A 13,896-nucleotide genomic window follows, 5' to 3' on the forward strand; every position below is an offset into this window, starting at 1 on the left:
CAGGAATCAATCTGGTGAACCTCCTCTGTACTCCCTCCATGGCAAAGATGTCTTTCCTCAGATTAGGGGACCAAAACTGCACACAATACTCCAGGTGTGGTCTCACCAAGGCCTTGTACAACTGCAGTAGTACCTCCCTGCTCCTGTACTCGAATCCTCTCGCTATAAATGCCAGCATACCGTTCGCCTTTTTCACCGCCTGCTGTACCTGCATGCCCACTTTCAATGACTGGTGTATAATGACACCCAGGTCTCGTTGCACCTCCCCTTTTCCTAATCGGCCACCATTCAGATAATAATCTGTTTTCCTATTTTTGCCACCAAAGTGGATAACTTCACATTTATCCACATTAAATTGCATCTGCCATGAGTTTGCCCACTCACCCAACCTATCCAAGTCACCCTGCATCCTCTTAGCATCCTCCTCACTGCTAACACTGCCACCCAGCTTCGTGTCATCCGCAAACTTGGAGATGCTGCATTTAATTCCCTCATCCAAGTCATTAATATATATTGTAAACAACTGGGGTCCCAGCACTGAGCCTTGCGGTACCCCACTAGTCACCGCCTGCCATTCTGAAAAGGTCCCGTTTATTCCCACTCTTTGCTTCCTGTCTGCTAACCAATTCTCCACCCACACCAATACCTTACCCCCAATACCGTGTGCTTTAAGTTTGCACACTAATCTCCTATGTGGGACCTTGTCAAAAGCCTTTTGAAAATCCAAATATACCACATCCACTGGTTCTCCCCTATCCACTCTACTAGTTACATCCTCAAAAAATTCTATGAGATTCGTCAGACATGATTTTCCTTTCACAAATCCATGCTGACTTTGTCCGATCATTTCACCGCTTTCCAAATGTGCTGTTATCACATCCTTGATAACTGACTCCAGCAGTTTCCCCACCACCGACGTTAGGCTAACCGGCCTATAATTCCCCGGTTTCTCTCTCCCTCCTTTTTTAAAACGCAGCGACCTATGTGCAGAAGTCTTGAACAGTTGTAAGTAGGTTACACTCTAGGTCTGGGTCTACCTACCAATGAAAGAGAAGAGAGCAGCCAACACCACGTCCTGTGTATACTGTCGCTCCTTCCCACTGCCGGGGCTGCCAGTGCCGTTTTGGGCCCGGTTGCAGTCCCTGTCCACCAACTCCTGCATTGTCCTCTCCCCTGAACTCTCAGTGCTCACGCAAGCCGGTGGTTGACTGTGGTTCAGACTCTGGTGGTGCTGCCCTGAGGAAGGTGGCCGGCTCCCGCAGTCCACAGGCGTAGTGCCACGGGTTGAGGTTCAGTTCCAGCTCTGAGAGTGCGGCCAAGGCCAGGAGCCAGTTCCCGGATAGGTCCAGTCGCAACAGGTCGTGGAATGCCCGCGGGGGTGACGCGGCAGCTGGTGTTGGTGAAGAGTTCCAGGGCGTGGAGGTCGGAATGGATGGTGGTGCCTCTACCCAGGGTAACAATCTGGTTCCATGCCAGAGCGAGCAGTCGGAGCTTGGCCAGGCTTGAGACCGTGCTGCCGCGAATGCTTGAGATGGCGTTCGCACTCAGCTCTAGCTTCTCCAAGTCACGCGGCCGAGCAAATGGGGAGGTTCTGAATGTCCGGCTAGTGATCCTGTTGTGGCAGAGTAGGAGGGTCCCAAGGGATGAGGCCACCTGGATCTCCACAGTGCCGCTCCTGTGGAGGGTCAGCGTAACCAACACCAGGAAACCGGCTGGCGCCCAGCGCTCCCCCACCGAGTTGCTGCCCCCCCCGACCCATCAGCAGCAGGGTTCACGTGGTGGGGGGACAGAGCTGGAAACGGATGAGGAGGAATATCTTTAGCCAGAGGGTGGTAAATCTGTGGAATTAATTGCCACAGACGGCTGTGGTGGCCAAGTCATTGGGTATATTTAAAGCAGAGGTTGATAAGTTCTTGATTAGTCAGGGTGTCAAAGGCAGAATGGGGTAATAAATCAGACCTGATGGAATGGTGAACCAGACTCAGTGGCCTGAAGGACCTAATTCTATTTTCATGTCTTACGGTTTTATGGAAACCAGAGGGTGAGAGATCAGCTGGCTGAAAGGTTGTCCATCAGTCAAACCCCTCTGGTGTCAGACCACTCTGCCCATCCAGTCTCACCCACAGAACTTTGCTCTGCAAGTCCTTCCCGTTCACCATCTGCTCTGCAGAGATCCAGTTGATTCTTGTCCCATCAGCCACTCAGGCAGTGGGAACCAGACTCCGTGACTATGGTGGGGCAGTCAGTCAGTGACTGGGAGAGGGGTGTGCAGCTCATAAACAGGCCATTCAACCCATCAAATCCATGCAGACCATTGACACCAATCCTACACTGATCCCATTTCATTCCTCCTGCATTCCCATCAACTCTTCCCAGATTCCACCCCTCGCCCACACACTAGGGACAATTTACAACAGCCGATTAACACACCTACCCACACGACTTTGGGATATGGGTGGGAACCAAAGCACCCTGGGAGAAACCGGCACAGTCACAGGCAGAACATGCAAACTCCACACGGACAGAGGCAGAGGTTGAATTCAGTATTTAAAAGATGTGTGATAGGTACATCGATGGGAACAGTATGGAGGGCTATGGTCCGGAGGCCAGCTGGTTTATTTGTTTGTTGATACAGCACAAAATCGGCCCTTTGAGCCGTGCCACACAGCAATCCACCTACTTAACCTTAGCCTGATCATGGGACAATTTACAATCACCAATTGGTATGTCTTTAGACTGGGAGGAAACCCACACAGTCAAGGGGAAAGCATACCATCTCCTCACAGGCAGTGTCAGGAACTGAACCCCAGTTGCTTGTACTGTAAAGCGTTGTGATAACCTCTGTGCTGCAGTGGTCGATGAGACTGGACAGAATAACAGTTGGACACAGACTAGGTTGGCTGAAGGGCCTGTTTCTGTGATATTTGACTCCATGCTCAACGTGTGAGGACTGAATGGCTGGAGAGATGGGCTTCCATACCAACTCCTCTCCAAAAACTACTCCCTGTGTTCCAGTGCCTATAGGTACACATCCTTCCAGGAACCCATCCCCTATCTGGAATGGCGATTGCAGATTATGTGGCTCCCAGTTCAGTCAGACAGAGGGTGACGTTCCAGGTGTACCTGGGATGTAGGGCAGCCCCGGCAGATAGTCACTTCCTCCCCAAACATGGTGCAGGCGTTAAGGCGGGTGGTGTGGAGCCATGGGCGCACAGACAGAGATCACCCAGACAGTCACCAACATTCCTGCAGGAGTAGTTCATTGGACTGTCCACTTCCCAACGCAGTCATCACTTGACCCCACCAACCTTGCACGTCCACACCTCATGGCCATTGCCCCTCAGGGGGCTTCTCTGGTTCAGAGGACAGTATGGAATCAAACCCATTGTCATGAACAGGATAGCAGGACCAGGCCCTCCAGCCAACAATGTCTGTGCTAACCAACCACACTAACCACAGCATTAGTGTATCTCCATCTCTCCCCTGGTGATTCAGGTACTCATTCAAATACTTAAATATGAGACCCCCCTCCCCACCCCACTCTCCCTACCACTCTCTCAGGCATAGAGTTCCAGATTTCAACTACTCACTGCAAGGAAATAATATCCTCCCAGAAGATGAAAATGAGTTACGATTTGTTCACTGGAGCATCGGAGATCGAGAGGAGATTTGATAGAGGAGTACAAAGCTATGAGGGTATAGATAAGGTAAATGCAAGCAGGCTTTTTCCACTGAGGTTGGGTGGGACTACGACTGGAAATCACAGGTTGAGGGTGAAAGGTGAAATGTTTAAGGGAAACTGAGAGGGATCTTCTGCACTCATTAGGTGGTGAGAGTGTGGATCGAGCGGTCAGTGGAAGTTGTGGAGGCGGGTTTGATTGCAACATTCAAGAGCAGTTTGGAAAAGTACATGGATGGCAGGATGTGGAGGGATACGGGGCAGATGCAGGTCGATGGGTCTAGAATAACAGTTCAGCATGAACTAGACAGGCTGAAGAGCCAGTTTCTGTGCTGTCGTGGTCTATGACTCCGTGACTCAAATCTCTGAATCTTCTGCCTCTCACACTAAACCTCTGGTTTTACACACCTGTTAGGGGAAAAGCTTCCAACTATCTGCCCTATCCATGTCCCACATAATTCTGTACACCTCTATCTCACCAGCTGGGCCACAAGTATCAACACCAGCAGGCTCACAAAATTCTTTATTGTTCTTTTGCCGCAGGAACGACCGGAATTTTCAGAAATGGTGACTAACCTGGAGGAGTGTCTGTGCAATGTTGAGGTGGGTGAGAGCGTGTGCACACCACTGCCCCAATCTTTGACAGGGACTGCGGCAGCTAAGTTTACGTCTCCATCTAACACCTCATTCTTCTTCCCTCTGCTCCAATCCAGCTAATGTCCCCGGCATCCAGTAACAGCAGCGGCTCCCTCTCACCCTCCTCCTCCTCCGACTGCCTGCTGGCACGGGGAGGTCCTGGCCGCAGTCACGTTGCTGCTCTACGCACCCGCTTTGAGCTAGAGTATGCGCTCAATGCGCGGGCCTACGCGGCCTGGTCCCAGAGGTACGTGGGCTGTGGGGTGGGGCGAGTGTTTTCATGGGGTTAGGGTTGAGGTGCAGGTTTGGCATGAGGTTGGTGAAGTAGATGTGGTATTTGGGGTGGAGTGAGTTGGGTGGGGTAGGTAATGTAGACTAGGGGCTGCTGTGGTATTTGGGGTGGAGTAGTGTGGGGTGGGTGATGTGAGGTGAAGGCTGGAGTGGAGTGAGTAGGGTGGGGTTGGGATTCTATGGGTGATGTGGTGGTGATGTCAGGTGAGGGTTGAAGTGGGTAGGGGGATGTAGGGTGGAGGTTGGGGTGGAGTGAGTGGGGTGGGGCTGGGATGGGGATGGGGAGATGTTGGATGAGTTGATCTGGTGTTGGATGGGTGATGTAAGGTGAAGTCTAGGTTGGTAGATGGGGGTGGGGTGGGTGAGTTGGGTTGGCATAGTTTGGGTGACGTGGGGTGCGGTGGCTGATGTAGGGTAGGGGTGAGTATTGTGGGGAAGTGATTGTGTTAGTGGGTTGCGGGACTGGACAATGTGGGGTTGGGTCGCTGGGTTGAGGTGGGCATTTACAACATTCCCTTGGACCCCACATCAGACTTTGTTTCCCTTGGACCAAAGAGTTTGGTCGCCCCGCTCCAAGAAGAATGTCAAGGCTCTGGAGAGGGTGCAGAAGAGGTTTGCCAGTCTGTTGCCTCAATTAGAGAGCACATGCTGTAACACGAGGCTGAACAAACTCGGGTTATTTACTCTGGCAGAGGGGAGACCTGATACAGGTTTATAAGATTATGAGGGGCATAGATGGGGTAGTCACCATATTTATTTTCCCCACGGTGGAAACATCTAAGACCAGAGGATTATAGGTTTAGATGTCAAGGAATTGTGTGGATAACACACTCAAAATGCTTGAGGAATGAAGCAGGCCAGGGAGAATCTATGGAAAAAGAGTACAGTCGATGTACGTCGACTGTGCTCTTTCCCATTGATGCTGCCTGGCCTTCTGAGTTCCTCCAGCATTTTGAGTGTTTCCAGCAGCTGCAGATTTTCTCTTGTTAGGAATTGTGTGGGCAAGTTTTATTTTTATACAGAGTGCCAGGGTTGGTGAGACAGGCATTGAAGGGGCTATCAGACAGACACATGAATGTGCAGGGAATGGAGGGATAAGGGCCATCACAGACAGAAGGGATTTTGTTTAATTCAGCATCGTGGCCAGTACAGACATTGTGGGTTGAAAGGCCTGTTTCTGTGCTGTTATGTTCCATGTTTTATGTTCAGACTTTCTCGGGAGCATTCCACCAGTCAATAGCACAAAGGAAATTTTGACTTTAGTTTGCCCAGTGCCATTCTGGAGTCTGTCCCTGGTTGGCGTGGGTTGAGGTTAGGAGGCTGTGTGGATGGCTGCTAGTTCAGCCCCTGAATGAGATAGTTAGGATGCCAAGTCCCCAGAAAGGACCCCTCGGTGAAGCTTGAGGTGGGGGAAGGGGGCTGATGGGAGACAGTGGGTCCCTCCAGCAGCAAATCCTGAAGGGCTCAGCTCAGGGCAGCTAGTGATGGAGACTTCAGCACAGAAGCAGAGCCTTTGGCCTATGGAATCCATGCTGACCCTCCACCAACCACCGACACAACCCCACCCCACATCACTACCCGTTGATACTGATCCCATTTTATTAGAACAAAGAACATTACAGCACAGTATGGTCCCATTGGCCCATGTGGTGCTCTAAGATCAATATAATCCTTCTCTCCATTTTCCCTTTTTGTTTAAGATTTGGCACCCCAAAACATTCATCCATTTTCTCTCATCCTCTTGAGGCAAGATCAGTTATGGAGACTTGCCGCACAGAAAGTGGCCTTTTGGCCCATCAGACCATGCAAACTATCAGCCACTCTGACACCAATCATACACTGATCCTGTTTCATTCCCCTCTCATTCCCAGCAACTGCCTTCCTCCCCCAGATTCCACCCCTCACCCACATACTGGGGACAATTTTTGTGATGGAAGTGGAGAACCCGGGGGAAAGCTGGGTGTTCCCAGTACTGTGTGTGTGTCTCACACCACCAGCTTCCGAGCTTCACTTCTCGAGGAGAATCTTCAATTTCAGTTTATTGTCATTCAACCGTACATGAATACCACCAAACAAAACAATCTTCCTCTAGACCAAGGTGCACAACACAGTTCATTCAACTTGCGCACAACACATACAGTAATATTACCACAAATAAATTAATAATAAGGTGTATTTGCAACACAAGTTAAAAAGTAAACGATATAATGTTACTGGTGTTTCATATGTGATGCAACAGGGAGTTCAATAGTCTTACAGTCTGCAGGAAGAAACTGGTTCTCATCCTAACGGTTCTAGAAATAATGCTCCAGTACCTCCTGCCTGATGGTAGGGGGTCAAGGAGATTGTAGGACAGGTGAGAGGGATCATTGACAATGCTGAGGGCCCTGCGTACACAGCGCTCCTGATAAATATCGGATTGGTGGAAGAGAGACTTGTCTTGTTTCTGTTCTCCCACAACATACTCCAAGTAAGGGCAGAATGAAAGGTCAGTCCCTACCAACCCTGCTGTGCTAACCGATGAGAATTTTACAGCATAAATATCCAAAACAGAATGAACAGCGACATGAAAGACAGCACTTACCAGCCCGAGGCAAGATGGAGGAGACATCAGATGCGTTGATACTCCTGGGACGGAGAGCAAGAGCTCAGTGGAGCAGAGCGGGGCAGCTCACAGACCGGGAGCTCTGGTTTCAGCTGGAGGCTGTGGGTGTAGTCAGACCGGAGACCAGCTAGGCTGCTGATACCTGGCACCGCCCCCAGATACCTCACTGTCACGGGCTGCTGCTCCTGTGTATCGCTCGAGCTGGCGAGGTGCATGTCTGGAGACATTCCCCCAGGAGAACCACCTGTGACTGGGGGATAAGAAATGCCCTCATTATACCAAGGTTTCCCGACTGATCAGCAAATTTGTAAATCGCACCAAGACTGAGAACATAGTAGACACTATCAAAGCTCAGAGTGGGATCTCAACCGCCTGGAGAAAATTGGCAGATGGAATTTAATGCAGACAAGTGTGAGGTGTTGCAAACCAGAGTAGGTCTTACACTGTGAGTGGCAAGGCACTGAGTGTGGTAGAACAAAGGGATCTGGGAGTAATTCCTAGACTTTGTTCACAGCTTGTGACATAGTTACTGTTCCAGTGTAGGGCATGATTCAGCCCAGACTATGCACAGAATGTTTGTGGCAGAACAGATATGTAGTGTGTTGATTAATGTTCTCATCTGGGCCCCAGCAGCATGTTCCACACACCCAGCACGCTGTAAAACCCAAACATGCTCCCCAATACTTTCCTCCAATCACCTGAACATTATGCCCCCGCATATTAGCCATTTCTGCTCTGGGCTGTCCAGTCTATTTGTTTTGCCTCTTCTCACCTTGTGCACCTCTAATCCTCATGAGACACACTCTCCAATACAGGCTATTGGAGATATAGCATGGAGTAGGACCTTCCAGCTGCACCAACCAACAGCGCCAATTCAACCCAAACCTAATCACAGGACAACTTACAATGACCAATTAACCTACCAACCAGAATGTCATTGGACCGTGGGAGGAAACCAGAGCACCTGGAGAAAACCCACCTCATCATGGGGAGAACGTACAAATTAACATTGCATTTGCCTTCCTCACCACAGACTCAACCTGCAAATTAACCTTTTGGGAACCCTGCACATGCTCCCAAGTCCCTTTGCACCTCAGTTTTTTTATATTTTCCTTCCATTTAGAAAATAGCCAACCCTTTCATTTCTTCTACCAAGGAGCATGATCATACACTCCCTGACACTGTATTCCGTCTGCAATTTCTTTGCCCATTTTCTTAATCGGTCTTAAGTCCTTCTGTAGCCTCTCTACTTAGTCAAAACTACCTGCCCTTCTTGCTGTTTTCCTACCATCTGCAAACTTTGTAACAAAGCTATCATCCAAATCATTGATGCACAATTTAAAAAGAATCAGTCCTAACACAGACCCCTGTGGAACACCACCAGTCACCGGCAGCCAACCAGAAAAGACTCCCTTTATTCCCACTCTTTCCCTCCTGCCAATCAGCTACTGCTTTATCCATGATAGATTCTTTCATAATATCATGAGCTTGGAGCTTGTTATCAGGCCTCACGTGGTGCACCTTGTCAAAGGCCTTCTGAAAATACAAGTACAGAACATCAAGAGATTCTTCTCTGTCCATCCTGCTTGTTATTTTTTCAAAGAATTTCAACAGATTTTTCAGGCAAGAATTTCCCTTGAGGAAACCATGCTGACTACAGCCTGTTTCATCATGTGCTTCCAAATACTTTGAGATCTCATCCTTAGTAGTCAACTCCAACATCTTCCCAACCTCTGAGGTCAGACTAACTGGTCTATAGTTTCCTTTCTTCAGCCTCTCTCCCTTCTTGAAGAGTGGAGTGACATTTGTAATTTTCCAGTCTTCTGGAACCATTCCAGAATCTAGTGATTCTTGAAAGATCATTACTGATGCCTCCACGATCTCTTCAGCCACGTCTTTCAGAACTCTGGGGTGTACATCATCTGGTCCAGGTGACTTATCTACCTTCAGACCTTGCAGTTTCCCAAAAACCTTCTCCCTAATACTGATATCTTCACACACCTCATGACCCCTGACACCTGGAACTCCCACCATACTGCCAATGTCTTCCGCAGTGAAGTCTGATGTAAAATACTTACTCAGCTCATCTGCCATTTCATTGTCCCCTATTACGAACTCTCCAGCATCATTTTCCAGCAGTCCGATATCGATTCTCACCTCTCTTTTACATTTTGTATATCTGAAGAATACATAAATACTATAGAAAACAAAGAAAATAGATGCAGGAGTAGGCCATTCGGCCCTTCAAGCCTGCACCGCCATTTATTATGATCATGGCTGATCATCCAACTCAGAACCCTGCACCAGCCTTCCCTCCATACCCTCTGATCCCCCTAGCCACAAGGGCCATATCTAACTCCCTCTTAAACATGGCCAATGGACTGGCCTCAACTGTTTCCTGTGGCAGAGAATTCCAGTCTCTGTGTGAAGAAGTTTTTCCTAATCTCAGTCCTAAAAGGCTTCGCCTTTATCCTCAAACTGTGACCCCTTGTTCTGGACTTCCCAACATCGGGAACAATTTTCCTGCATCTAGCCTCTCCAATCCCTTTAGGATTTTATACGTTTCAATCAGATCCCCCCTCAATCTTCTAAATTCCAACGAGTACAAGCCCAGTTCATCCAATCTTTCTTCATATGAAAGTCCTGCCATCCCAGGAATCAATCTGGTGAACCTTCTTTGTACTCCCTCTATGGCAAGGATGTCTTTCCTCAGATTAGGAGACCAAAACTGCACACAATACTCCAGGTGTGGTCTCACCAAGGCCTTGTACAACTGCAGTAGTACTTCCCTGCTCCTGTACTCGAATCCTCTTGCTATAAATGCCAGCATGCCATTCGCCTTTTTCACTGCCTGCTATAACTGCATGCCCACTTTCAATGACTGGTGTATAATGACACCCAGGTCTCGTTGCACCTCCCCTTTTCTTAATCTGCCACCATTCAGATAATAATCTGTTTTCCTATTTTTGCCACCAAAGTGGATAACTTCACATTTATCCACATTAAATTGCATCTGCCATGAATTTGCCCACTCACCCAACCTATCCAAGTCACCCTGCATCCTCTTAGCATCCTCCTCACAGCTAACACCGCCGCCCATCTTCGTGTCATCCGCAAACTTGGAGATGCTGCATTTAATTCCGTCATCTAAGTCATTAATATATATTGTAAACAACTGGGGTCCCAGCACTGAACCTTGCGGTACCCCACTAGTCACTGCCTGCCATTCTGAAAAGGTCCCGTTTATTCCCACTCTTTGCTTCCTGTCTGCTAACCAATTCTCTATCCACATCAAAACCTTACCCCCAATACCGTATGCTTTAAATTTGCACACTAATCTCCTGTGTGGGACCTTGTCAAAAGCCTTTTGAAAATCCAAATATACCTATGGTTGTGTCATCTTTTCTTTTGAATGCTTCTTCTTCTTTGGGATGTATATATCCTATGCCTTCCCCTTTAACAACAGCCCTACTGGCAGATGAACTTAATGGGTACTTTGCATTTGTCTTCACTGTGGAAGACACAGGCAGTGTGCCAGAGGTCCATGACTGTCAGTGATCAGGAGTGAGTTATTACAAAGGGAAGAGTGTTAGGCAAACTAAAAGATCTTAAGGTCACCTGGACCAGGTGGATTACATCCCAGGGTCCTGAGAGAGGTTGCTGAAGAGATCACAGATGAAGAGGTCACAATATTTCAAGAATCAGTTGGAAGATTGCAAATGTCACTCTCCACTCTTTATGAAGGGAGGAAGGCAAAGGAAAGGAAATTAAAGGCCACACACATCAAAGTTGCTGGTGAATGCAGCAGGCCAGGCAGCATCTCTAGGAAGAGGTACAGTCGACGTTTCGGGCCGAGACCCTTCGTCCTGAAACGTCGACTGTACCTCTTCCTAGAGATGCTGCCTGGCCTGCTGCGTTCACCAGCAACTTTGATGTGTGTTGCTTGAATTTCTAGCATCTGCAGAATTCCTGTTGTTTGCAAAATTAAAAGCCAGTTAGCCAAACCTCTGTGTTTGGGAAAGTGTTGGAGTCTATTATTAAGGATGAGGTTTCAGGGAACTTGGAGACAAATGATAAAATAAGTCAGAGTCAGCAGGGTTTCTGTAAAGGGAAATCTTGCCTGACAAATATGTTACAATTCTTCGAGGAAGTAACAAGCAGGGCAGACAAAGCAGAGGCAGTGGATGTCAGTTACTTTGATTTTCAAAAGGTTTAAAGGTCCAATTTAATGTCAGAGAAATATATACAATATACATCCTGAAATGTTTTTTCTTTGCAAACATCCACAAAAACAGGAGTGCCCCAAAGAATGAATGACAGTTAAATGTTAGAACCCCAAAGTCCGCTCCCTCCTGCGCGTAAGCAGTGGCAAGCAACAATATCCGCCCCCCACCAGCAAGAAAGACATCGCCACCCGCCACCAAGCACTCAAGTGTGAGCAAAACAATAGCAAAGACAGACTTGCAGTTACCCCAGGGACTTCACGTTTCACCTAGTATACGACATACCACAGGCATTCTCTCTCCCTAATAGGGGAGAGGGAGGTGTCTTCATTTTCCCAGCAAGCAGGGAGACATAACATCTCGCTGGTTTACGATGTTAAAAGTCTGTTACGTCGCTTTTCTCGAGCTCTGTGCCTGAAGATCTCAAAGATCCCAGGTCCCCAGGCACACAGCCATAGATATTTCAACTCCCCTGACGACACACGGGTCTCCTGCTGTGACACCGACCCTCGATCTGCCTGTCTCCAGAGCCCCGAGATCCTAGGCTTCCAAATCCAAGCTGGACTCTTAGGCCCACCCTTGGCATGTCGAACAACGGCCAGTTGTGAAACCCTGAGAGCGGGTCCCATTCCCGCAAAGAACCGAAGTCAGTGTGTAACTCCAGGGCAGGGTCTTCAAAAGAACCCTGAAAGGGAAAAATAAAGACTTTAAAGATGGAAATAGAACTGTTTCCGAAGATGCAAGTAAAGGAGTCACCGTTTAGTGCCATCATTACTCCTGGTGTTTGATAAGGTGCCACACGCATGTCTGTTTAACAGAATGAAACCCTATGGTGTTACAGGAAAGACACTGGCATGGATAGTGGAATGGCTGACAGGCAGGAGGCAGTGAATGGAAATAAAAGGGGCCTTTTCCAGTTGGCTGCCATTGACTAGCGGTGTTCCTCAGGGGTCAGTTTTGGGACCGCTACTTTTCACATTGTTTGTCAATGATTTGGATAATGGAATTCAAACAACAGGAATTCTGCATATGCTGGAAATTCAAGCAACACACAAAGTTGCTGGTGAACGCAGCAGGCCAGGCAGCATCTCTAGGAAGAGGTACAGTCGACGTTTCGGGCCGAGACCCTTCGTCAAGACTAACTGAAAGAAAAGCTAGTAAGAGATTTGAAAGTAGGAGGGGGAAGGGGAGATCCAAAATGATAGGAGAAGACAGGAGGGGGAGGGATGGAGCCGAGAGCTGGACAGGTGATTGGCAAAGGGGATATGAGAGGATCATGGGACAGGAGGTCTGGGGAGAAAGATAAGGTGGGGGGGAAACCAGAGGATGGGCAAGGGGTATAGTCAGAGGGACAGAGGGAGAAAAAGGAGAGTGAGAGAAAGAATGTGTGTATAAAAATAAATAACGGATGGGGTACGAGGGGGAGGTGGGGCATTAGTGGAAGTTAGAGAAGTCGATGTTCATGCCATCAGGTTGGAGGCTACCCAGATGAAATATAAGGTGTTGTTCCTCCAACCTGAGTGTGGCTTCATCTTTACAGTAGAGGAGGCCGTGGATAGACATGTCAGAATGGGAATGGGATGTGGAATTAAAATGTGTGGCCACTGAGAGATCCTGCTTTCTCTGGCAGGCAGAGCGTAGGTGTTCAGCAAAATGATCTCCTAGCCTGCGTCGGGTCTTGCCAATATATAGAAGGCCACATCGGGAGCACCGGACGCAGTATATCACCCCAGCCAACTCACAGGTGAAGTGTCGCCTCACCTGTAAGGACTGTCTGGGGCACTGAATGGTGGTAAGGGAGGAAGTGTAAGGGCATGTGTAGCACTCCAGAGAGTCCAGAGGAGGTTCACGAGGATGATTCTGGGAATAAAGGAGTTAATGTATGAAGAGCCTTTGGCAGCTTTGGGCCTGTACTCACTGGAATTTAGAAGAATGTGGGGGAATCTCATTACAACCTACCAATTATTGAAAATACTAGGTAGGGTAGATGAGGATGTTTCCTATAGTGGGAGGTATCCAGAACTAGAGGGCACAGACTCAAAATTGAAGGACAACCTTTCAGAACAGAGGTAAGAAAGATTTTTTTAGCCAGAGAGTAGCAAATGTGTAGAATGCTCTGGTGGAAGCCATGTCTATAGGTATTTTTAAGGTGGAAGTTGATTATTTCCTGATAGGTCAGGGCATCAAAGGATAAGGTGGCAAAGGTTTGAGGGGGGGGGGGATCTGGGATGGCAGAGCAGACTCGATGGGCTGAATGGCCTAATTCTGCTCCGATGTCTTATGCTCCATTATTTTTACACATTTCCTTCATCAGATTACATATCTGTTTCTTAATGTATCAGTGGCTATTGTCTCTCTATTGTCTGTAGTACAATACCATCACTGTGATTGCACCCTTCCTATTCTGAGTTTTACCCATATGGATTCTGTGTCTGACCCCTCCATTATGTGTCCCCTGAGCC

At 48.3% G+C, this 13,896-nt stretch overlaps 1 protein-coding gene across 2 annotated transcripts in view; it reads left to right on the plus strand.

Annotated features, from left to right (window-relative positions):
• The window catches only part of tnni3k (TNNI3 interacting kinase), a 176,613-nt gene that overhangs the window by 150,620 nt on the left and 12,097 nt on the right, over positions 1 to 13,896 (plus strand). For both annotated transcript variants that reach the window (XM_063064821.1, XM_063064820.1), the window contains 2 exons: positions 4,223 to 4,282; positions 4,393 to 4,562. In XM_063064821.1, coding sequence (XP_062920891.1) covers positions 4,223 to 4,282; positions 4,393 to 4,562 — 230 coding nt within the window. The remainder of the gene's footprint in view (positions 1 to 4,222; positions 4,283 to 4,392; positions 4,563 to 13,896) is intronic.

This window comes from Mobula hypostoma, chromosome 12 (assembly GCF_963921235.1).
Source record: "Mobula hypostoma chromosome 12, sMobHyp1.1, whole genome shotgun sequence".
Lineage (NCBI taxonomy): Eukaryota > Metazoa > Chordata > Chondrichthyes > Myliobatiformes > Myliobatidae > Mobula > Mobula hypostoma.